This window comes from Schistocerca nitens, chromosome 10 (genome assembly GCF_023898315.1).
Source record: "Schistocerca nitens isolate TAMUIC-IGC-003100 chromosome 10, iqSchNite1.1, whole genome shotgun sequence".
In the NCBI taxonomy this organism is placed as follows: Eukaryota; Metazoa; Arthropoda; class Insecta; order Orthoptera; family Acrididae; genus Schistocerca; species Schistocerca nitens.
This window is the reverse complement of record NC_064623.1, coordinates 165,800,727-165,826,797: the sequence shown is the minus strand read 5'-3', so window position 1 is coordinate 165,826,797 and position 26,071 is coordinate 165,800,727. Positions and strand designations below refer to the sequence as shown.

General features: G+C 44.9%; 1 protein-coding gene across 1 annotated transcript in view; it reads left to right on the top strand.

Annotated features, from left to right (window-relative positions):
* The first annotated feature begins 272 nt into the window (after positions 1-272).
* LOC126210250 (uncharacterized) overlaps positions 273-26,071 on the top strand; it is a 137,501-nt gene continuing 111,702 nt past the window's right edge. Inside the window, exon 1 of the mRNA XM_049939441.1 lies at positions 273-1,025. Coding sequence (XP_049795398.1) covers positions 441-1,025 — 585 coding nt within the window. The 5' untranslated portion in view covers positions 273-440. The remainder of the gene's footprint in view (positions 1,026-26,071) is intronic.

Here is a 26,071-nt window from a genome sequence, read left to right as displayed (position 1 = left end):
CGTAGGTGATGGTGACATTGTGCAAGAAAGTAGAACACCTTTCAGCTTTCGTAACTTTCACGTAAGCTGGCACGACAGTGTGCAAGTAGAGTGTTTCCAGATGTACGTTAACTTACACGAGTAGTTAGTAGGAGGTGAGAGGATGCACGAGCAAGAAATTCATGCCTGTGGTACCTGCGCTGCAAATAAGTATTTGTTTTATAGTCTCTGATTCTGAAGCTCTTTGAACTATTTCCCGAGATCTTTGGTCAGCGAGTCTATGGATTAGAAAATGGATGTTGTGGGCCTGAGCGGTGTGTTTGGGAGACAATAGTTTATGTTTTACGGATTGTGTGAGGGGTCAACTAGTCAATTACTGAGTCCATTTTTGGCAAGTGAATGAGTGGGTGGTTCTGGTTGGCAACTACCGTGGACGGCAATGTGTAATACCACCACATACGATGGCAAATCTTCAGGCGCAAGCGACGCGAGTCTTGTTTCTCGATGGACAGGCAATAATATTGCAAAACGAAGCAGGAGACAATGCCTTCGGCGACCTAAACGCCGAACTGTTGCAACAGGCTTTACAAAGTGTCGGTGTAACACAGTCCGTCGATGACGGTGGCGCTGACACCGCGGTAGCCGCGGATGCTAGCTTTGTTGTTCCAACGAATGAGACAACAGCGGTGGAGGTGGCGGAAGCACTTCCTACCACTCTGGAAGCAGGCGGTGCCAGTAATTTCAGGCTGATTTTCCAGAACGATGAGGAATCCCAGGGAGCTGTGCGATTCATGACCGAAGATGCTGAAGCTTTGGGCCTTAAAATATTTGTCGATGGAAGTGAAGTGAAACAAGAGCAACATCAACACGCTCAACAAGATGTGCAGACAAACAGTTTGACAGTGAGTGAGAATCAGGAACAACACTCAGAGCATGAGCAGCAACAGGTGGTGTTCACTACCCCGTCTGGTGAAGTTGCTGCTGTAGTGCCTTCGTTTGAAGGTTGCGAAGTCAAAGAAGATGATGGAACGACTACTCAATTCCAGGTACAAAATTTATTGCTGTTTCGTTTCGCTTATTGTCTTGCACATAATATGTGCCAGTTGATGTTCTGTAATTGTGTTTTATGTTTGAAACTTTTGGCTTTTACTCATAGAAATTCAGTAGTCTGGATCCATGCTTATTCAGTATTATTTCCTCTGAAATAAGATGTGTCCGGTATCTCAAGAGTTTTCACATCCCTCGCATTGTTGTTTAGTGGTTTGAAGGTTATTGATTTGTAGGCTGGTTTCCCCATTATTATGCCCTACTCGTTATATACTCCTGAGTGCTGTTTTTTAGTATGTGTACCGAAGCAATCTGTGGTATGACACTTTGTCTTTTCAATCAACTACTGATAAGCTTCTTTCCACGAATTTTGTCCATACTAGTGTAATTGAGCACACAGTGTTTTCAAAGTGGTTATATATGCAGTGATACTACATGGTTGTAGCGCTCTCATTTCATTGTTGTAGAGAAATTGAAGATACCTTGGCATCCCTCTCTGGTTTTTGATTGTAAAAGCAATGGTGCCTATTGTTGGTATTTCTTTAACACAGATTCAAGATTATCAGGTTTTAAAGCGTGAGTGGATTTACTGTGGTTCAATTCACGTCAAATATCGGGATGAAAGCCATGGTGATACCTTTAACAGATACTCTTCAGCATTGCTATGTTACCATTGAACCTCTGATGCATGTGTTAATGTTCAAGATGAGTATATTATTAAGAAAAGAATTGTACTTGATGATGTGCTGCACAATTGAAATTTGTGGTAGGCCCATAGGAAATTGAAACAGGAATGCATTCTCATTTTGTTGAAGAACTGCTCTCATATATGCATACTTTCTTGAAGATAAAGCTGGCCTACTAGAATATTTGTAGTATGATAAGATTCAAAATTTCAGAAACAGAATTGTTATTTTGTGTTTTAGGTAATAAGCCTTAAGGAAACAGAAAGAATGTCTTCCTGAGTGTGGCTACTTGTTGTACCCTATATGTACTTTATTTGGAAACAAAAGGGAATGGCAAAACACGGCATGTGTACAAATTTTAGTTGCAACATTATGCACCTCCTGTTTTTACTAAAGACAACCTTTATGTGCAGGATGAATGTCGTTTTTCCTTCTGGTATTGTAACTTCCTGCAGCATTGTTTCTGCAATGTGGATTATTTGCAACAAACTGTGAAGCAGTAGTTAGAATGCCTAACTCCTTAAAGAGATGTCCAAAAGATGATAGTGGGTAGGCATATTCTTATAGGATGTTTTTGAGCAGTCAGGACTTTTTCTTACAGATGTGTTGCCCCGGGACGTTATTCCTTATGACATTATCAAATGAAAATATGCCAACTTACTGATTTGACTCTCTCTCTAAGATTCGAAATCATTCTAAGTGCAAATATAGCTGATCTAAATTGTTTTAACTGTTCTCGAATGAGTCATTTCCAGATTAAATTCTCATCAATATAGGCACCTAAGAATTCTGAAATTTCCACCTTCATATTTCCTCAGCAAGTGTTACACTTGCCATTGCTGTAGTATCCCTAATGAGCAGAACTGAATATGTTGTGTCTTTTTAAAATTGAGGTAGAGACCATTTGCAGAAAACAAGTCAATGATACTTTTACAAATTTTGTTTACCATTTCTTCTGTTTCTTTATGTATGCTTTGATTGATTACAATACTAGTGTCATCTACAAAATAACTAATTCTGCTTGTTGTGTACCAGATGGAAAAACATTTACATATGTGAGGAACAATAGCTGACCTAAGGTTAAGCCTTGGGGATTCCCATACACAATTTCTCGTGTCAGAACAATGTCCTCAGACTAAATTCATTGAATTGTTAAGTAGAACTTTCTGTGTTCTTTTGGTTTACTATGACATAATCCATTGGTTGGTTGTACCGTCAATCCCATAAAACTTCAGTTTATGTAGGAGAATATTGTGATTCACACAGCCAAATGATTTAGGCCTACATAGGTCACAGAAAATACCAGCCGGCACCTTTTTTTGTGAGTCAACCTAAATGGCATTATCAGTAGAGCAACTCTTGTGAAATCCAAACTGAGATTTGTGCAAGATATTATTGTTGCTGAGATGAGATACTATTCCAGAATAAACCACCTTTTCGAAAATTTTGGAAAATGTCAGTAGGGAAAGTGGCCAATTGTTTTTGACATCTCTCCTATCATATTTCTTAAAGGCAGCGAGTGTTCCTCATGGTCACTGTTCATGTAAAGGCAGTCTTCAGCACATCTCCTATTAAGCATCCAAAAATCCCATTGGTTAAAAAGACCAACGAGTTCAAGTCAGGGGATCAGGGTCGCAACGGTATTGTCGAGCCATAACTGATACCCTTTGTCGCTATATTCGACGTTATTATCGTGAGAGAGTTCAACAACTGTGTACAAGTAGATATTTAAGGTGTTCTCATTTATTGTTGTTCCATCTCAGTTGCTCACAGTTTTTATTTGATAACAGGTTTCAGTCACTCTGGGTTATCTTCAGATCTAAGGAATTGCATCAGAGTACTCTCAGTACCATGATCTGTTGTTCTGAGTAGACAAGATGGGTTGCTGATGAAATTTCTTTGGTCTGAAGATGATTGAGAGTGACCGAAACAAATGATAAAATCAAACGTGGCTGATATATTACTTTGTCATTCACACGTCACTTGCAGTTTTTCAAAATAAATGTAGCATTGGACATTAAAAGTGTTGTAACATTGGCATGAGCAATTTGTATGTGCGTCATATCAGGGAAACTGTTGGTTTGTGGACCTATGTTTACTAGGATTATTTGCTTGTTTCATTGTCCTGTATTTGCCCATTTTGTTTGTATCTGTAATAGTCTGGGAAATACGGAAGCGTCCGATTCCACCGATCAGCATTGACCCATGACATCACAAATATGACGGAAACGACTGCACACTATGACTCCAATATGACGCCATTGCGTAAACACGACAACAAATACGAAAATACATTGAAAAACCAACACATGCAACTTCCACAAAAAATGTAACGAAACTTAACAGGATAAGTGTGGGAAGTAGGTTGTTTTTGGTTGTGGACAAAGTAAATATAAACAAATTTAGACACACACCACCATAGCAAACCACACAAAACAATGAAAGAAATCTACAATACAAAACTCCCCAAATTCCACTAAACACAATATCCTTTGTCATTGGACACTTCCCTTGACCTACATAGCTCAACAGCAGCTCCAGATCCCACAAATTGGAACCGAACACTTCCCTTGAATCATATAGCTCAACAGCAACTCCCGATACTGGAACACCCACAGCCACAACCACCCATTGGGATCAGTTGCCTTCACCCACATAGATCAACAGCGACTCCCGCTACCAAAAAACCCACAGATACGACCACAAATTGGAATCTAAAACTTCCCTTCAGCTACATACCTGCAATCCAACACACGATACCAAATCACCAATACAACAAACCACACAGCTCAGAACCACCCCACCAGCCACAACACCACACAACAAATACACTGACCGAGCGAGGTGGCGCAGTGGTTAGCACACTGGACTCGCATTCGGGAGGACGACGGTTCAATCCCGCGTCCGGCCATCCTGATTTAGGTTTTCCGTGATTTCCCTAAATCGCTCCAGGCAAATGCCGGGATGGTTCCTCTGAAAGGGCACGGCCGACTTCCTTCCCTAATCCGATGAGACCGATGACCTCGCTGTTTGGTCTCTTCCCCCAAAAACCAACCAACAAATACACTAAAAACAAGAAAAATGAAAACTTACCACAACAAAGTTCTGGCACCACAACCTAGGTCAGCCACCACAATCACACGCAGTCGCGCGCACACACACACACACACACACACACACACACACACACACACACACAACGAAAAAACACACAACAGAAACAAAGACTCAACCCACCCACACCCCAATCCAACCTCCCCCCCCCCCCCCATCACCCCAAAATAAAATATCCATAAACAATCACAAAATACACAAATCTCAATCACACACGACAACTCAACAAAAATTGCTACAATATAGATCCTCCACAACTAAATAACAAACCAACACACTCCCCCCCCCCCTCACAAACACTACCAACAACTAACCCCCCACTGTGCCACAGCCACCCACCCACACAAACCACCCTAACTAACCACCTTCAGCCTGTACATCTTATTGATAGCCCTTAAAATATAGCCCTCAGGGACACCCTTCCGTCAACAGTACTCATCTAAATGAGGCTGAAGGTTAGAAGAGCACCTCTATCCCCTCCCAAGAACTGACTTAAAGGCCCCCAACATCCCTTCTATGGTCCCCACAGGGGGTCCACAACTCTTTTGTGGATACGTGCGTAGCGAGCACGGGACCCCGAGCTAATGTGGCCCTCCTTCCTTTCCGGGCTGCATACCTTCCGTTTCCACATCCTTCCCCGTCCCCCATCTTCGCCCCCCCCCCCTCACCTCTGGCTCTTTCCTTCCCTTTCTCCTCCTCTGGGAGTATGGTTTGTGCCTACGTCCGGAGACAGACACTCGAAACTGTTACAAATTCCTTGCTTTCTACACTTGCAAGTCTTTGTCCTTCCTCTGTCCTTCTCTTTTCCTTCCCTCTTCTCTTTGCCCTTTTCTCCGCTACGGCGTTTGAGACCCCTCTTCTTTCCTTTCCCTTTCTCCTTTTTCCTCCCTGTGCGTGTCTGAAGGCCGACCCACGCACTTCCATGCGTAGCCGGTGACGGGGTAACGTGTAATTCCCCGCCCCGGGTAGACAGGTAGGACACGTACATACTCCCTGGTAACGGCCAGGCCCAGGGAGGGGTGATTACCCGAGCTGATACCTTCCGAAAGTGCCGATTGGTCCCTCCGTCCGTTTGTCGGGAGGTGTGAACAATCACCTAAGTCGGGAGTGCCCTCAGAGAGGGCCCCCACAAGGGAGGAGCGTGCCATCGGAGACGCTGGTAATCATGGGGGATTCTTCCGCAATGGTTTCCTCACCTTCCACTATGTCTGCTCACAAGCGTAAGTTCACTGAGTCTCAGCCACAGACAGTTCTTCCATCGTCGCCACAGTTCCTTGTTGTTACTCGGTCTGACGAAGGTCACGACTTCTCCACGGTCAACCCTTTCATTATTCAGAAAGGTGTCGACGCAGTTGCAGGTCCTGTAAAGTCTTGTTCCAGATTACGGAATGGCACCCTGTTGTTAGAAACAGTCAGTGCCCTCCAGGCACAAAAATTGCTTCGTACCTCACTACTACACACCTTCCCTGTCCGGGTGGAACCGCACCGTACTTTAAATTCCTCGCGTCTGACGAAGAAATTCAGCGCTACCTGTCTGACCAGGGCGTAACGGCTGTTCATAGAGTTATGAAAAGGGTTGACACGAACATCATTCCAACCCGCACTGTCTTCTTGACATTTGACAAAGTTCAACTCCCATCGAAAATCAAAGCAGGCTTTGAGATAATTTCCGTTCGCCCTTACGTCCCAAACCCTACGCGTTGCTATCGGTGTCAGCGGTTCAGTCACACCAGCCAGTCCTGTTCCAATCCGGCCAAATGTGTTGCGTGTGGCAAGGATGCCCATGAGGGTGCCTCCATCCCCTCGCTGCATCAACTGTATGGGTGACCACGCTGCTTCCTGTCGAGAATGCCCCGTTTTTAAGGACGAAAAGCTCATCCAGGAAATTAGAGTGAAGGAAAAGGTGTCGACCTTTGCTGCTCGAAAATTATTCGCCAGTTGACAGCCCACCGTGCCTCAGACAGGAAAATACAGCACTGTCCTTGCTTCTCCTCGGCCAACAAAGGAGGCGGCCACGCAGACTTGCGACCTCTCCTTTAGTGCCACGGTCGTCAGATCGGCCAGTGCAAAGATCGCCTGTTCAACCTCACCACTTTCGCTTGCCCACTCTCTGGCTCACCCTTCGTCGGGTTCTGCTAAATCTCGAGCCCAAAAGTCAGACACCAAGACTTCGAAAAAAGAGCATACTCGTGAAGAGTTTTTACGTACCGCAACTCCCAACCATCAGTTCCTCCTTCATCTAAACATCATACTTCCAAGAAGGCTACAAAGAAACCCAGTTCCTCTCCTTCTCCGCCAAGGCGTGTCCCATCTACAGCACCACCTGGCGGAAATCGCCCTCGGCAGTCTTCTGTGTCGCCGAGGCGGCCGATCGCTGGTGGCAGGAGCTGCTCCTGAACAACCTATGGATCAGGATCTTCTGCTTTCGGCTGAATGCCATTCCATGTTGTCGGTCGCAAGCTCTGAGCAGTCGTTGAGTTGACAGCAACCTTGGTCACATTCCTCCATTTTCTGTTCACCCTATGTCCATTATCCACTGGAATATCCGCGGTATTCGAGCCAATCGGGATGAATTGTCGATCCTCTTACGTTCCTACTCGCCGGTCATCTTCTGTCTTCAGGAAACAAAGCTGCGTCCCCATGACCGCTTTGTTCTCCCTCTTTTTCAGTCCGTCCGATATGATCTCCCCTCTGTTGCAAGCACTCCAGCACATGGAGGACTCATGCTTCTTCTCCATGAAACTTTCCTTTATCACCCAATCCACTTAAACACTTCCTTCCAAGCTGTCGCCGTCCGTCTTTCCCTTTCCGGATACACGTTCTCTCTTTGTACTGTATACATTCCATCGTCCACACCATTGGCACGAGCTGATCTCGTTCATCTTCTTGGTCAGCTTCCACCCCCCTATTTGCTGGTTGGGGACTTCAATGCCCACCACCCGCTTTGGGGATCTCCACATCCTTGTCCACGTGGCTCACTATTGCTAGACGTCTTCCACCAAGCGGATCTAGTTTGCCTCAACACTGGGGTCCCTACATTTTTGTCTGCCTCCACGACAAATTTATCTCATTTGGACCTTGCGGTCGGTACTGTTCCGCTAGCTCGGCGCTTCGAATGGTTCGCCCTTTGATACACACTCGAGTGACCACTTCCCATGTGTCCTTAGACTGCAGCCTCAACTGCCATATATGCGCCCGCGATGCTGGAAGTTTGCCCAAGCTGATTGGACACTTTTTTCGTCTCTAGCGACATTCGATGACCGTCCCTTTCCCAGCGTTGACAATGAGGTCACACATATTACCGACGTTATTCTTGCAGCTGCAGAACATTCAATACCACGCACCTCCGAATTGCCGCGGCGCCCCCCAGTTCCTTGGTGGGACGAGGCATGCCGTGATGCAATACGTGAGCGGCGACGTGCTCTCCGCGTTTTCCGCCACCATCCTACTTTGGCCAACTGTATCCGCTATAAGCAGTTTCGTGCGCGATGCCGTCGTGTCATCCGCGATAGCAAGAAGGCAAGCTGGAAATTCTTTATTAGCTCATTGAACACCTTCACTCCCCCCTCGGAGGTTTGGAGTCGGCTTCGACGGTTCTCAGGCGGGCCTAGTTTCTCCCCGGTCTCTGGGCTCACTGTCTCGCATGATACATTAGTGGACCCCGTCGCAATTTCTAACTCGTTGGGTCAGCACTTTGCTGAGATTTCGAGCTCTTCAAATTACCCGCCAGCGTTTCTCCCGAAGAAACGTGCAGCGGAAGTGCGACCTCTTGCTTTCTCCTCTCAAAATTGCGAAAGCTACAATACTGTTTTCTCCATGCGGGAACTCCAACATGCACTCTCTTCTTCTCGCTCCTCCGCCCCAGGACCGGATGGTATCCACGTCCAAATGTTGCTGCATTTATCAACCCATAGTCTGCGTTACCTACTTAGCCTTTATAACGAATTTGGACCGGCAGTACTTTTCCCAGACGATGGCGGGAAGCTATCGTCGTTCCTGTTCCGAAACCTGGAAAGGACAAACATCTCCCCTCTAGCTATCGCCCCATTTCTCTCACGAGTAGTGTCTGTAAAGTTTTGGAGCGTATGGTGAATTACCGTTTAGCGTGGTGGCTGGAATCCCGCAGTGTTTTAACACCTGCCCAATGCGGATTCCAAAAGCATCGTTCTGCAGTTGACCATCTTGTTGCTCTCTCCACTTATATCATGAACAATTTTCTCCGGAAACGCCAAACAGTAGCAATATTTTTTGATCTGGAGAGAGCATACGATACCTGTTGGAGGACAGGCATCCTCCGCACACTGTTCTCTTGGGGCTTTCGAGGCCGGCTGCCCCTTTTTCTTCGCGAATTTATGGCAGAGCGCACATTTAGGGTGCGGGTGAACACTACTCTCTCCCGTACTTTCTCCCAAGAAAACGGGGTACCCCAGGGCTCCGTGCTGAGTGTTGTACTGTTTGCCATCGCCATAAATCCAATTATGGATTGTCTCCTTCCTGATGTCTCGGGCTCCCTCTTTGTGGACGATTTCGCGATCTACTACAGCTCTCAACGGACCAGCATTCTTGAACGACGTCTTCAAGGATGTCTCAATCGCCTCCACTCTTGGAGCATCGAAACCGGCTTCCGTTTTTCTCCCAGTAAGACCGTTTGTGTTAATTTTTGGCGACGTAATGAGTTTCTTCCGCCCTCCTTACATCTAGGTCCTGTCAACCTTCCGTTTTCAGACGTCGCTAAATTCTTGGGTCTTATGTTTGACAGAAAACTGTGCTGGTCCTCCCACGTTTCCTATCTTTCGGCTCGCTGTCTGCGATCCCTCAACACCCTCCGTGTCCTGAATGGTACCTCCTGGGGAGCGGACCGAGTGGTCCTTCTCCGCCTCTATCACGCCTTAGTGCGCTCGAAATTGGACTATGGAAGCATAGTCTACTCCTCTGCTCGGCCGTCTATTCTTCGGCGTCTCGACTCTATCCACCACCGTGGATTACGTTTAGTGTCTGGAGCTTTTTACACCAGCCCTGTGGAAAGCCTTTATGCTGAGACTGCTGAACCTCCGCTGTCCAATCGGCGAGCAGTCCTTCTGAGCCGTTATGCTAGCCATCTGTCTTCCATGCCTGCTAATCCAGCCCATAACCTTTTTTTCGACACCTCCTTTGATGTAGGGTATGCAGGCCGCCCCTCCTCCCTACTACCACCGGGAGTCCGCTTCTGTCAACTGCTCCATTCTCTTTCCTTCCGCTTTCCTAAAACCTTCTTGACAACTTGGGGTACAGCACCGCCTTGGCTCCGTCCCCGGATCTGCCTGCTCCGTGACCTTTGTCGATTTCCCAAGGATGGTACCCCTTCACTTGTTTATCGTCGGGCATTTGCTGCTCTCTGTGCACAAATGACGGACGCCACATTTATTTACACCAACGGCTCGAAAACATCGTTAGGTGTAGGGAGTGCCTATATCGTTGGCGACACCCCAACTCACTTTCGGCTTCCCGACCAGTGTTCGGTTTATACTGCGGAGCTTTACGCTGTTCTCCAGGCTGTCCACTACATCCGCCGCCATCAGCGGATACAGTACGTTATCTGCTCAGATTCTCTCAGCTCTCTCCTCAGTCTCCAAGCTCTTTATCCTGTGCACCCTCTGGTCCACCGGATTCAGGACTGTCTGCACTTGTTCCACCTGGGGGGCGTCTCGGTGGCGTTCCTCTGGCTCCTGGGACACGTTGGTATCTGTGGAAATGAGGCGGCAGATATTGCAGCCAAGGCTGCAGTCTCTCTTCTTCGGCCAGCTATTCAATCGATTCCCTTCGCCGATCTATGGAGCGTTTTATGTCGTCGTGTTGTTCATTTACGGCACGCGCATTGGTCGACACTTCCCCATAATAAATTGCGGGACGTGAAAGCTCTTCCTTGTGCTTGGACCTCTTCCTCCCGAACGCGTCGTCGGGAGGAGGTAATTTTAACTAGACTCCGGATAGGGCACTGTCTTTTTAGCCATCGACATCTTTTAAGCGGTGATCCTCCCCCACTCTGTCCCCACTGCTCTCAGCTGTGGACGGTAAGACACCTTTTAATTGAGTGCCCCTATATTAACCCGTTACGCTCCCGTCTACAGCTATCGCCTGATATATCGTCGATTTTAGCAGATGACACACGCTCAGCCGACCGCGTTCTCAAGTTTATTAGTGCCAGTGAAATGACGTCAGTCATATGAAGCTTTTTTTGGGGACAACCAACCCCTTTCTGTAGTGGATTTTTAAGCCTTCCTTCTGCTTTTAGTTTCTCCAGTTTTATGACTTTCGTTCCCATTGCTGCTGGTTTTCAATTTCGGTTTTTTACTGTTTCCTAAGCCACGGACCGGGCGCTAATGACCATAGCAGTTTTGCGCCCTAAAACCAAAACAAAACAAAAAATCCCTTCTATGGTATTCGTACAAGCCCCCGTCTCATAATTTTTAAACTCTAAACTATGGTTAACCACTAAATGATTGTACCCCCTCTCACCCAACCCCCTATAAGAAGAAAAAGCATCAGAAACTACATACAGTAGAACCCGATTCTATAAACTCCTTAATTAACCCCACCAATTCCCTCTTAGACCGTCCCTCCACAACCCTAAAAACACATTCTGAACATCCCCCCCTCCCCTCCCCTCCCCGGTACAGCAGCCCCCCACACCCAGAGACCAACCACAGACGTACCCCTCCGATACTTCCTTTTCCCAAACTGCGACTCGTCCACCTCCACCATAACCCCACGCAAAAACTGAGAGGATTTATAACAAAAGTAGTATGCCAACAACAGAGTCTCGCGCATGCCCAACATAGACTTCCCGAACCAGGCACCTCGAATATCCCTACGGCACAGCCACATATAACCGTCCCTGCTCCGAGATGCCGGAACTTTTGCCAATGTGATATCATGCTCACAAACAGTGCACTTCACCACCTCCACCAACAACCCAAACAGCTGCAGAAATTTTATCAAATCCAACCGACTCGCCCCCATCATAGCATGCAAACGTACACTATTAATTTTATCTGTCATATCGATACCTAATAAGAGCAGCAAAAAATTAATTTACTCAAATTAACACACAACCTACAGCGAACTTTCACACAAAAATATTAAATCGTTAACTCACTGAAAACAGTTCCTGTCCACACACAGCCAAAATGAGAACCAGCCAGAACAAGCAGTAACACCAAACTGAACCCAATACACCACACAACACGAAACCCCTAAACACACCACCAGAGGGCACCACGAACAGCAACACGACACCTACAAACGCGCTACACTCACAAACTAAACTCCGCGCTGTCGTGACATCACACACAACGACAGCCTTATGTCACGAGTCAAAGCCGACGGGTGGGATCAGACGCTTCGGTCGACCCATAGTCAGACATCATTTTGTGTCTGTAATAGTCAGACATCATTCATATAAATGATTTAGCAGGAGATCTGAGAAGCCCTCTTTAGACTGTTAGCAGAGGATACTGTTCACTGCCTACTAAAGAATTGCAAAATGGTTTAGACAAGATGCTGCAAAAATTTACGGTGCATCCTAAACATTGAAAAATGTGAAGTCATCCACAAGAGGTCTAAAACGATCTACTAAATGTTGTTACATAAATTTGAAGTCTTTCTAACCAATTCAGTATCCACGGATTACAATTATGAACAAGTTAAACTGGAACCATCACAGAGAAGACATTATATCGAAGACAAACCAAAGACTACATTTCATTGGCAGAACACTTAAAAGGTGCAAGAAGTTACTAAATAGACTGCCTACACTGTGCTTGTTCCTCCTTTTCTGAAGTGCTGTTGTACAGTATGGGACCTTTACCTGATAGGATTAATGGAGGACATCAAAAATTTTCAAAGAAGGGCAACTCGTATTGTATGGGAAATGACTGGTAGTGGTGCATGGTACCAGCAGGAGCTTGCGGATTATGTATCTAGATGTAGGTTAGCAAGTTGGTATGGCACTCATTAAAACTAAAGTGATTTTCGTTGTGCCAAGTTACTTTCAAAGATTTAGATCACCAACTTTCTCCTCAAGATTTTCAAAATATTTTGATGACATCCGCCTACATGGATAGAAATGATGATCATATTAAAATAAGAAAAATGGGAGCTCGCACAAAGAGATTTAAGTGGACATTTTTTTCCGCATGCTTTGTGAGGCTGGAGCAGTTGAGAAATGCTTTGAAAATGGTTCAGTGAACTGTTTGTCAAACAGCTAAGTGAGCACTGCAGAGTAATGCTGTAGACATTGATGAACCTATAAACCTTCTACTGATAATGGGACTGTTTAGGAGTACAACATCTCAGAAATGGTGAGACCTGCTGTCTTGCTCCTTATCATTTTGCCAGTGACAAGCTACTGCGTGAGGCAAGTTGTGTTGATCTCACAAAGGTAACCTCAGTAAATTTTAACACTTATTTAGGCATCAGATTAGTCATTCGGCCTTGCTTGACTTGTGAGTTTCAATTTGGCAATTACATTTACGGTAGCAAGAACTCTCTGTCTTACCTAGATCCAGAAACAACAGATGTAGATTTTTTGCAGTTACAGAATTTTTGTTTTATTAATGATGCTTGGCACTGATGTAGCGTGTATCCACACATGTGAAAAGCAAATTACTGAGAATGTTGAACAGTATGATACCAAAAGATAGACTTAGCCAGAGGGGGACACAATCCTATATGAAATTAGAATTATATATTAATACCTTCAGCTGCTGATGGGCGTTGATATGTATCAACGGGGACAGGTGAAAATGTGTGCCCTGGCCGGGACTTGAACCCGGGATCTTCTGCTTACATGGCAGACGCTGTATCCATCTGAGCCACTGAGGGCACAGACGATACTGCGACTGCAGGGACTATCTCAGGCACGCCTCCCTTTAGACCCACATTCTCACCTTATAGTGTGCATCTGCACAGGAGGAGGAGGTCATGGCCGGTATTGCCAGAACTATATACTTATATGGATATGGTGTCTGTTCTTTCGGACATAGTACAGAAGCTACAATATAATCTCGAAATACAGTAAAGCCTTTAACATCAGTATGTTGTTTTGTGTCATTTTATTATAACAAGTCATACAAAATATAATGTGTTTTCAAGACATCTTCAATGTGCCAGTGCATTGAAGCTGTATATTATTACAGTATAAGCTACAATATAAAAACCATCAAATGATGTAATCGAAAGTGGTGTCTCTTAGAGTCTACTTGTGATGTAAATGTGGTCTTGCATCTCATTTACCACATTCCTCTCAAATGAGCAAAAATCTATTGTACCTGATTCCACCTTTCATAGTTGAAAGCATTGTGGAACATGAAATGACACATTCGAGGGATTCCTCACAATAAAAGTCTTCCTCACATATTGTTCGACAAATTGTATCTCTATTTTCAAATTCGGTAATTTTATCCTAAAGCATTACCTAATCCAGGGATGCAGCAACGCTGAAAAGCACATTTGTCTTCTCACTGCAGTCTCCCAGCTACTTACACCATCAAATCGTGTCATTATGATCAGTTCCTTGTGTTGTGACATCTATTGCCTGTATATTTGACACCGGAAGGATAACATAGCCACTTTATTTGTAAATATATTAATGTAACAAGTGCTTCTTGTTATTTATATACTTTCATTGCCTTGTGAGGTGCAGTGGCAAAGTATGTCCATCCAGATATACATTTCACAAGTCACAGTAAAGCGCATGGTGAATGCGGCATTGTACCAGTATTATCAATTTTCTTTCCTATTCTATTCACAAATATAGCAAATACTTCTGTTTGCGCTCAGGTGACTGTTAGCTTTTCTTATGATACCTGGGGGAGGACGACGGTTCAATCCTGCGTCCAGCCATCCTGATTTAGGTTTTCTGTGATTTCCCTAAATCGCTCCAGGCAAATGCTGGGATGGTTCCTTTCAAAGGGCACGGCCGACTTCCTTCCCCGTCCTTTCCTAATCCGATGAGACCGATGACCTTGCTATCTGGTCTCCTTCCCCAAACAACCCAACCCTCTTATGATGCCTGATGATGATGATGATGATGATGATGATGATGATGATGATGATGATGTCCCATACTCCGAGGAGTGTAGGGGACGATGCGGGAGACCCACACCGCCGACTAGGCAAGGTCCTAGCAGAGGTGTTTTGCCATTGCCTTCCTCTGACCATAATGGGGATGAATGATGATGATGATAAAGATGACATACCACCACCCACTCATCTGGAGGAAGTTTTATTCAGATACAGGTTTTCTAAAATTATCAAACATTGTTGTGCTAGAAAAAAGATTGCACATGCTTCCTATGAGTATATCCCTTCTCTGTTCTCAGATCCAAAGGAAATGATTCATTGAAATTGCAAACAGGAAGAATTAACAAAATGATACTGATATGGTCTAGATGGGATACAAGTAATGGAAAAAATAAACATAACCATTAATCTTATAGTTAAGAGGTAGACAGGCTTATAAGAAAGATAGAAATTGTTGCTACCCATCCATCAGCATATTTTCCTTACATCTAATTCCACATTAATAATACACAAACTAATGTGAAGTGCATGGCAAAAGGTCTTTCCCATTATACCTGTTTGTTAGTTAGTTTCTTTCCATTCATTCGTGTATGGGGGGCTGGAAGGATGACTGCTGAACACTAGAATGGCAGAGTTTTTGACATTACTAAAATGCCTGAAAGGGGTCATTTTGACCCATAAATTATTTCCATATTTGACTTGAACAAATACTTTATTTTACTGTAGGTTAATCCCTAATTGATTGTGAGATACAATGATTATTTAATATTACTTACTTATGTCAACAATAAAAATATCTTACTGACCAATTGTTGCTCATGTTAACAACCTTCCTATACTGCAGGCTTTCGTATGATACTAATTGTAGAATCTTCTAGGCACCCTTTGTGTATATCATTCATATTATATTAACATGTGTTGTTCTTGTTACTCAGTTCACTGGGATTTTCTAGACTCATTTACTCATTTAGCACTGATATTATTTCTTTTTTACATGCACATTTTCCTCATACGCCTGTGTGGCACTGTAAGACAGTTGTCAGTTATCATGTGCCTTTGCAGAGGCTGATTTCACACTTCTTCCACTTTTGAGATAATTTTGGTCCAGTGTCCTTCGATTTTTCTTTCTGTCCTTTCGTTCCCTTGTGGTATGTGAATTGGTCATCTCCTACACGCGGACTTTGTAGTATATTTATGAGGCATATGATCAGCTGTGTCCACCCCATATTTTCTTGCATTGTGAAATGTTACAGTTTCAGGTTTCTTCTTTCCTTCTCTCCTTCTCTGCTTATTACTACTTTGCATACGGTTGAGGTGCAGTCTGTATTGGCAGTCTGGTGCAAGTTGGTAGTGGATTGTTTTTCAGCATCTGGCTTCTTTACCTCATGAGAAATTTCACAACAACTCTTTTCATTATATCAAATAATGAAGTTTTTGTCCCTTTGAGCTTTTTAGCAAACTTATAGAACATGAAAAAGTTGTCAATCATCATGTTTCCTCTTTGATTTAGAAATGGGTCCATGAAACACAGAACCACATACTATTTGGGTGGTTACTTGTCTCTATGTGTGTTCTTTTTTCTGTCATATGAGAAAGTATTACATATATGCTTTTTTGCTACATCGGAAGCAATCCAGAATTCGAGACCACATTTGTCAGGTTTGTTGGGCATGGTTGGAGTGAACCTCCATCTTGTTTTGGTTGGTAACTGTGGCTCATCAATGATTATATTTTCTCCAGGGCAGTAGGGCAAATACTGTTTTCCATGAACTTTCCCAAATTTCAGGTATGAAAGGAAATTTGTTAGCTGGGTTTTCACTCAGCTCAGCTTGATCATCAAAATGGAGAGAAATTGGAGAAGCTCCTGAAACCTGCCCCTTTGTGGTGAAAGGAAGCCCTGAAGAGTTGGACCAAAAACCATCTTCGGACATACATTTTGTACAAATGACACCCTGAGCATATGGGTGACAGCTATTGATTTTTCCAGTGACGTGGTCAAATCGTGTGTGTTTATTTTTTATTACCACCCCCCCTCCCCCCTGAACATTTGGTTGTATCTTGTTTCTTCATGAGCATAGCATTGCTTCATCAAAAATAAGGTGGAACACGCTGGAGATGGAGTCGTCCACTTGTTGACGCATAAGTAGTGGGACCTCCTCTCTCCTTTAGAAAGTACGGAGCTGACCTCCTCCTAGAAGATGACAGATTCGAAATCTCCCACTACATTCCATCCCTAGTGATAATCTGGGATTACAGAAGCATCCGATTCCACCCATCTGCTTTGACCCATTACGTCACCAATATGGCAGAAATGACCATTCTCAACATTTCCGGTATGCCACCTATGGCGTCATTACATAAACACAACAACAAACACAAAAATACGTATAAAACCAACAAACACATCTCCCTCCAAAAATATAATCAAACTAACGGGACCAGTGTGGGAAATTGGGGTTTTTTGCATGGAACAAACTAAATATAAACACGTACAGACACACACCACTATCCCAAACCACACAAAACGACGATATAAAAACACCATAAAATTCCCAAATTCTGCTACACTTACAATATCGACAGGAATCAGTCATTTCCCTCCACCTATATAGCTCAACCGCAATTGTTGTTACCACAAAATAAAAACCAACTACTCCAAAAATTATAATCACACCGCAACTATTGATACCACGAAACCAACACCTAAAACAACAAAAATTGGAATCTGACACAGCAACTCACAATACCAAAACACACATAGCTACGACACATTGGAATCAGACACTTCCCTTGACGTATATAGCTCAAATACAACTGACGATACCAAAAAAATTGAATTCGAGTACTTCCCCTAAGATACATATACCAACCACCAACACATGCAGTAAATAACACCGACCTAACAACACATAAAAACCCCACCGAACATCATAACACGCAAACAATAGACCCAGAAAAACGACTACTTACCACAGAAAAGTTCCGGTGCTGCACACTAGGTCATCTACCTCAATCTCTCTCTCACACACACACACACACACACACACACACACACACACAAACAAAAACAAAACAAACAAACCCCCAACTCGCATATTCTGCTTGCATACGCTGCATTTCACTATCTCCGCCACAAGCCCAAAAAGTTGCAGAAACTTAATGACGAACTACATGTCGTCCCCCATTTCTGCCTGCAGATGCGCACTAGTAAACTTAGAAGTCATATCCATACCTACCAGAAGAAGCCACAAATTGAATTAAAGAATTAAACGACTTACTGCCCGACAGACAGAAAACCAATAACATCAAATGACACCGAACATAAACACAATGGAAACTTAATTCTTAGCTCACTGAAACTAATTTCTGTTCTTCTATAACAGTCACGACCGAAAAATGCACACTTCAAGCACTGACATCCAAATGAACCCAATGCACTACATAATACGCAGACCATACACACACCACCAACTGTAACAAGACGACATCTACAAACACAACACACTCACAAGCTAAACCCTGCACCGTCATGTCACACACCACAACACCCTTATATCACGGGTCAAAGCCAACGAGTGGGATCAGACGCCTCCATTGACCCGATAATCTTTGTAGAGGCATTTAAGTGTGCATGCTGTGATGGGTGAGGTGAAGATTGATGTAGATCAGCAGCTGCACCTGCATCCACCTTCACTAATCCCTCTTCATTCACAATGTCTTCATCTTCACTTCGGTACAAAATTCTCAACTGTATCAGTGAAATCAATTAGCAGTTCTCTGTTGGAAACCACTAAAAGAGGTAACATTTCTCCGTCAGAAAGTACACACTGATGAGACATTTTTAAAAATGCTTTTCATGGACAGAAAGTATTACGTGAATTGAACTACCCATAATTCAAACCCGAGATTTGAAAGCAATTTCATGTTTGTCTTTGACACAGCCCGACATCTCGAAACTTCCGTGAACTGATAATGCCTAAAACAAATTATAGCCCTAAATAACGAGCAAAAATGAATCTAAAATTTAATAAATGTCAAGGCCATGTTCGAAACTAATATGTCTGAATGTTTTTATTCTTTCTCAATTTCGGTAGAGGTATTACATGTTGTGCGTCTTTCTCGTTTGATTTGCCCAATTCACTTATGTAAGTTGCAACCATCTGCCACTAGAGGGCTCAGAACCTTGGATTCACTGTCATCATTGATGTTCCATCCAGTCCCGAAGAACAACTTCGAGGACTTCATGTTGACAGTGATGAAGCTGTGCAAGCAGAAGTGAGCTTGTGGCTCAGTTGACAATGTAAAACAATCTGCAGTGACAGTATTGGCAAACTGGTCTCTTCTCAGAGAAACGTGTTCGTCGCCAGGGTGACTACGCTGAGAAATAAATATGTAGGCATGAAGAATAATGGTGTAGAAGAATAATGGTGTAGAGTGTTAATAAAGTTAGTTTTATTTAAAAAGCTGTAAGAGTTTTCACACAAAGAATGGGAGGAATTACTTTTCAGCACACCCTTGTTATATCTCAAGTACATATGGATCACTGTGGAGTGGTTTCATTTAGAAACCAGTCATAACAGCATTAGTTCAAACTTAAAATTTACCTTAAAATAAGTTTAAATATACCTGCTTTCATTGTCAATGATCTCCGCAGTATGATCACTATAAAAAGAAGCCATGTCACAATCTCCTACAATCATGTAGTACAATCTCTTATTGACTATTCATTTGAATGCTATAAATGACTGCTACAGTGCCCTATATTCTTAGAAGTACCTCAGTGTACCACTAGATAATGGTGGCTTGTGCAAATTTTACCAATGTTCTACAATGTGTTGGCCAGTAGTCTTTTGACTGAAAAGAGTAGTAATCTTAAATAAATTGGCTATATTAATTTTACATATATAACTTGAACTGTTTAATTTAATTGCATACCAACACAAATTCAAAGGGAAATGGCCTAATTGTAGTGCAATATTCACTGTATGCTAAGTGCATGACACCCGGCTGCTGCTGCCACTAGATGTCTCTCTGTTAAATAGCAATTGTGGTTTAATACAAAAGGCACTGGTACCAAGAAGAAGAAGAAATTAATAATAATAAAATGTTGATTTTAGGCAGAAATCACCGGTACTCAGACCGTTAAGAAATACTCCAGGTTGGGTCACACAGTTGTTTAGTGACTTTATAGACTTATTGCATTTCCATAGAATTCTGCCAATGAACCAAAGTTTGCCACCTGATTTGTATCCTTACAGAAGGGTAAAGCTATCCTTGCAGATAGGTACATCCAGGTATCCCTTTGAGTTGAGTTATTCCCATTGTCACTCATTGATATTGTTGTCATAGATAACAACATTTTTGCATTTTTTGAAATGAAAAATCTTAAATTTGTGAATATTACCAGTCTTTGCAAGATCTCACTGAATATTTGTGCAGATTTTTTGTGACACTACTTCATTATTGATAATTGTATTGTCTGCGGAAAGTGTGAGATTATTATAATTGTCTGGGAGGTTACTTATATAAAACGTGAAAGGCAGAGGTCCCAATACACTTCCTTGAGGTACACTTAAAGTTTCTTATTTATCTCGTGATGATTCCCTATCTGGAATAAATTTCTGTGTCCAACATTCAATCCAATCACAAATTTTGCTTAATGCGCCATATAACCATATGTAGGATCTAGGTATAGCAAATGGATCCGGCTACTACCAGATCCCTCCCGTCCTCTCCACTTCCCCTCCTCCCCATCCACATCCCCTTGCATCCCATTCTCTCCCTTCCCTTCTCCTTTTCCCTCCCCTCCATGTTCCCATGTTCCTTTCACCAACTCCACCCAACACAACACCACCACTTAATTGAGTGGGCAGTGTAATTGGCTGAGACAGTATAGCTGTTTTTTGTGTATATGTGTATCTTTATTAGTCTCTTTTAACACTGAAGGAGGTCATTTACCCATAAACTAGTCTGTTGATAGCCCATTACCTTTTTGAACAGTAGATTGGCTTCCATTCTCAGAGATAAATGTCAACTTCGGTGGTGTGTGAGATGTCATAGTGAACAGCTCACTCACTCCCTCCTGCGGGTCCAGGGGTGAGAATAAGCCCGAGGAATTCGTGCCTGTCATAAGAGGTGACTAAAAGGAGTCTCCTACTTTTCGGCCATATAAGTTCAGGTCCTATTTTATGGTTTGACCTCCCACATTCCAATCTCTACAGAAGTACGTTCTATTTGGGGATGGACGCCTTATGTGGTCCACCATATAACCAGCGTGCAGTTAGACCTTTTGCATCTCATATTGTCCTGGATCTGCACCCCCACCTGCAATCCATTTATATGGGCAACAATGCATTACAGGGTACATCATCTACTTCCATAGTCCGCTGCCCTGTTTCGCCTAAGACAATATTGGATTTCTCAGCACCTAACATCCAGCATGGTAGACAGTTCATTGTGGTGAGCCCATCATGTACCCATTTGGTGGTAGCCCCCTGACAACACAGGGACTGCACTGCTGATGCTAGAGTGGCAACCTCCCCACGGATGCCAAGGAGTAGATCCCCATCTTCTGGGGGGCATCGGGACTCCCAGCAATGGCCATCGTGCCAGGTGGCCCTTGCTGTGACTGGGTGGCGTCCATGCGGAGTGTCCCCCCTGCGGGTCCGGGGTACGAATAGTCCCGAGGTATGCCTGCCTGTCTTAAGAGGTGACGAAAAGGAGTCCCTCCCCCTCAAGGGGGTAGTTTGCACCTGCGTCCGGAGACGGACGGTTCAACGACTTACATTTGTGGTCATTTTGGTTTTTCGCTTATTCTGGTTTCTTCCTTCCTTTGTTTGTTTCCTTTCTTTGTCCTTCTCCCTCTCTCACTGTCTTCCTTACTTTTTACCTTGCCTTCTTGTCCACCCTATTGTCCCCGCCTCGGCGTTTGAGACAGTCTGTCCTTTCTCTCCCTCTCTCCCTTTTTTTTCGTATTCTTTCCTCCCTGTGCGTGCCTGAAGGCCGATCCATGCATTCGCACGTGTAGCTGGTGACAGGGTAAAGCGTAATTCACCACCCTGAGCAGACAAGGAGGGCCCGTGCGTACCCCGTGGTAAAGGCCAGGCCCGGGGAGGGGTGATTGCCCGAGCTGACACCTTCTGACCATGCCAATTGGTCCCTCCGTCCGTTTCTTAGGAGGTGTGACCTGAGGTGTAAACATTCACCTAAGGCGGGAGCGCCCTCTGAGAGGGTCCCCACAAGGAAGGAGCACACCATTGGAGACGCTGGCAATCATGGGGATTCATCCGCAATGAATTTTCTTCTGCCCAAAAACGGAAACTTGACCAGCCACCAGTGACAAAAGTACTACCACCTGCCCCAAAGTTCCTCGTTGTTTCTAGATCTGAGGATGGAAAGGATTTTTCATCTGTCAACCCTTTCGTTATTCAGAAGGGCGTAGATGCCATAGCTGGACCTGTCAAGTCTTGTACCAGGATGCGTAACGGTACCTTGTTGTTGGAAACTGAGAGCGCCTTTCAGGCACAAAAACTCCTACGTGCCACACTCCTGTACACGTTCCCTGTCCAGGTGGAAGCTCACCGCACTTTGAATTCGTCGTGTGGCGTGGTATAGACTAGATCACTCGACGGATTGACTGACGAGGAGATTCAGTCTTTCTTCGCTGAGCAGGGCGTGACGGCTGTCCATAGTTTCATGAAAAAGGTCGACAATGACCTTGTTCCGACCCGGACACTTTTCTTGACCTTTGATAGTGTTCAGCTGTTGTCGCGCATCAAAGCGGGCTATGAGATTATTTCTGTTCGCCCCTATGTCCTGACCCCTACGCGCTGCTACCAGTGTCAGCATTTTAACCACACCCACCAGTCTTGTTCTAATGCGGCTAAATGCGCCACTTGTGGCAGGGCCGCCCATGAGGGTGACTGTCCACCTCCGTCTTCTCGTTGCGTGAACTGTCAGGGTGACCATGCAGCATCCTCTCGTGACTGTCCCATCTACTAGGATGAACGCTGTACACAGGAAATTCGGGTCATAGAGACAGTGTCCACCTCGGCTGCTCTCAAGCTTTTTGCTATTCAGAAGCCCATGCTGCTCCCAGCGGGCAAATACAGTACCGTCGTCGCCTCTCCTTGGCCTACCAGGGAGGTATCAGACACAGACATGCGATCTGACCTTTAGCGCTATGGTCGTCCGTTCGGCCAGTGCTAAGATTGCCCGGTCAACGTCTCCTCTTCCTCCCGTCACCCCTAAGACACAAGCACCTTCATCAGCTTCTGCCAAGACTAAGACCCAGAAGTCAGATGCACAGGCCTTCAAGAAGGAACCATCCCGTGAAGACTTCTTGCATACCCCGAACTCCCAGCCATTGACCAGTACTTCGACTAAATGACCTTCCAATAAGGCTCATAGGAAGAAAAGTTCTCCTTCTCCGCCACGGCACGTTTCTTCTCCTGCGCCACCCAGCGGTTGCCGCCTCAGGCCGTCATCCGTTTCGCCTGGCCGCACCGCTGGTAGCTGAACATTTGGCCGTTCACCGGCGGAGGAAGCTCCGCCTCCCGACCCTCTTAACATCCTGACCGACGAACCTATTGAAAAAATGGATGATGACTCTGCGCCTATTGATAGTGGCAGCAGTGCTCGCTCGAAGCCAGACCCTCAGCGGCTTTCAAGGTGACCCCTTCTTGCTTCTCCTTTTTCTTCTCACGATGGCACTTCTTCATTGGAATATTTGCGGCATTCGCTCCAACCGAGAGGACTTACACCCATGCGATTGTATTGACTTGGCACACTACACCTCTGTGCGTTTTGACCTACCCCTGTGGCAGGTATTCCGGCTCATGGAGGGGTTACGTTGCTGTTCCGGGATGATATCTACTACGATCCCATCACATTGCACGCCGATCTGCAGGCAGTTCCCATCCGAATTACTCTCCCCACTTTCACATTTTCCATTTGTACTGTTTACACTCCATTGTCGTCTGCTGTTACTAGGGCAGACATGATGCAAATTATTGCTCAGCTACCTGCACCATTTTTGTTGACTGGAGACTTCAATGCCCACCATCCCCTTGGGTCTCTCCAGCATCCTGCCCGAGAGGCTCCCTGTCAGCAGACCTTTTCAACCGCCTCAATCTTGTCTGTTTCTATACTGGCGCCCCTACTTTTTTTTCGGACACATCTCACACCTATTACCATTTTGACCTCTGTCTGTACTACCCAACTTGCACGTTGGTTTGAGTGGTACGCTCTTCCTGATACGTATTTGAGCGACCACTTCCCTTGTGTTATCCATCTCCTGCATCATACCCCATCTCCATGCTCAACTAGTTGGAACATCTCCAAAGCAGACTGGGGGTTCTTCTCTTCCAGGGCGACATTTCAGGATCAAAACTTCGCAAGCTGCGATAGTCAGGTCGCACACCTCACAGAAGTCATTCTCACTGCTGCTGAATATTCCATCCCTCATACTACTTCTTCTCCACATCGTGTACTGGTCTGGTAGACCGCAGCATGTAGAGAAGCTATACGTGCTTGTCGACGTGCTTTACGCACCTTTAAACGCCACCCTACAGTGGCGAATTGTATCAATTATAAACGATTACGTGCACAGTGTCGTCGTATTATTAAAGAAAGCAAGAAAGCCAGCTGGGCTGCTTTCACAAGCACCTTCAACAGTTTTACTCCTTCTTCTGTTGTCTGGGGTAGTCTGCGCCGGCTATCTGGCACTAAGGTCCACTCACTAGTTACTGGCTTGACGGTCACGAATGATGTCCTTGTGGCCCCTGAGGATGTCTCCAATGCCTTCGGCCTATTTTTCGTAGAGGTTTCGAGCTCCTCTCACTACCACCCTACCTTCCTTCCCCGACAACAGGCAGAGGAGGCAAGGCCACCTAACTTCCGCTCCTCGAATCATGAAAGTTATAATGCCTCGTTCACCATGTGGGAACTCGAAAATGCACTTGCCCGGTCACGGTCCTCCGCTCCAGAGCCTGATTCTATTCATATTCAGATTCTGAAGAAGCTTTCTCCTGCGGGTAAAGGTTTTCTTCTTTGTACTTATAAACGCATCTGGATTGAGGGTCATGTTCCCACATGCTGGCGCGAATCTATTGTTGTCCCGATTCCTAAGACGGGGAAGGACAAGCACTTGCCTTCCAGTTATCGACCCATTTCCCTTACCAGCTGTGTCTGTAAGGTGATGGAACGAATGGTTAACTCTCGTTTGGTTTGGCTGCTCGAATCTTGACGCCTACTTACCAATGTACAATGTGGATTTCGTAGGCGCCGCTCTGCTGTTGACCATCTGGTTACCTTGTCGACCTTCATTATGAATAACTTCTTGCGGAAATGCCAGACAGTGGCTGTGTTCATTGATTTGGAGAAGGCTTACGACACCTGATGGAGGGCGGGCATTCTCCGCACCATGCATACATGGGACCTTCGCGGTCGCCTTCCTCTTTTTATTCGTGCATTTTTAATGGATCGAAAGTTCAGGGTACGTGTGGGTTCTGTCCTGTCCGACACCTTTTGCCAGGAGAATGGGGTGCCACAGGGCTCAGTTTTGAGCGTCACTCTCTTCGCCATAGCAATCAATCCAATAATAGATTGCCTCCCAGCTGATGTATCAGGCTCCCTTTTTGTGGACGATTTTACCATCTACTGCAGCGCACAGCGTACATGTTTCCTGTAGCGCTGTCTTCAGCGTTGTCTTGACCGTCTTTACTCCTGGCGTGTTGCCAATGGCTTCCGTTTTTCTGCCGAGAGGACGGTCTGTATTAACTTCTGGCACTACAAAGAGTTTCTCCCACCGTCCTTACATCTCGGTCCCGTTGCTCTCCCATTCATGGAGACGACAATATTTTTAGGTCTTACATTTGACAGAAAACTTAGCTGGTCATATTTGGCTGCCCATTGTACCTGTTCCCTAAATGTCCTCCGTGTTCCCAGTGGTACGTCGTAGGGAGCAGGTCGTACTGTCCTACTTCGCCTAAATCGGTCGATCGTCTGCTCAAAGCTGGATTATGGGAGCTTTGTATACTCCTCTGCACGGCTGTCCATCTTACGTCGCCTCAACTCTATACAACATCGGGGGTTACGTCTTGCGATCCAAGCATGCTATACTAGTCCCGTTGAGAGTCTTCATGCTGAAGCCAGTGAATTGCCACTAACCTACCGGCACGATA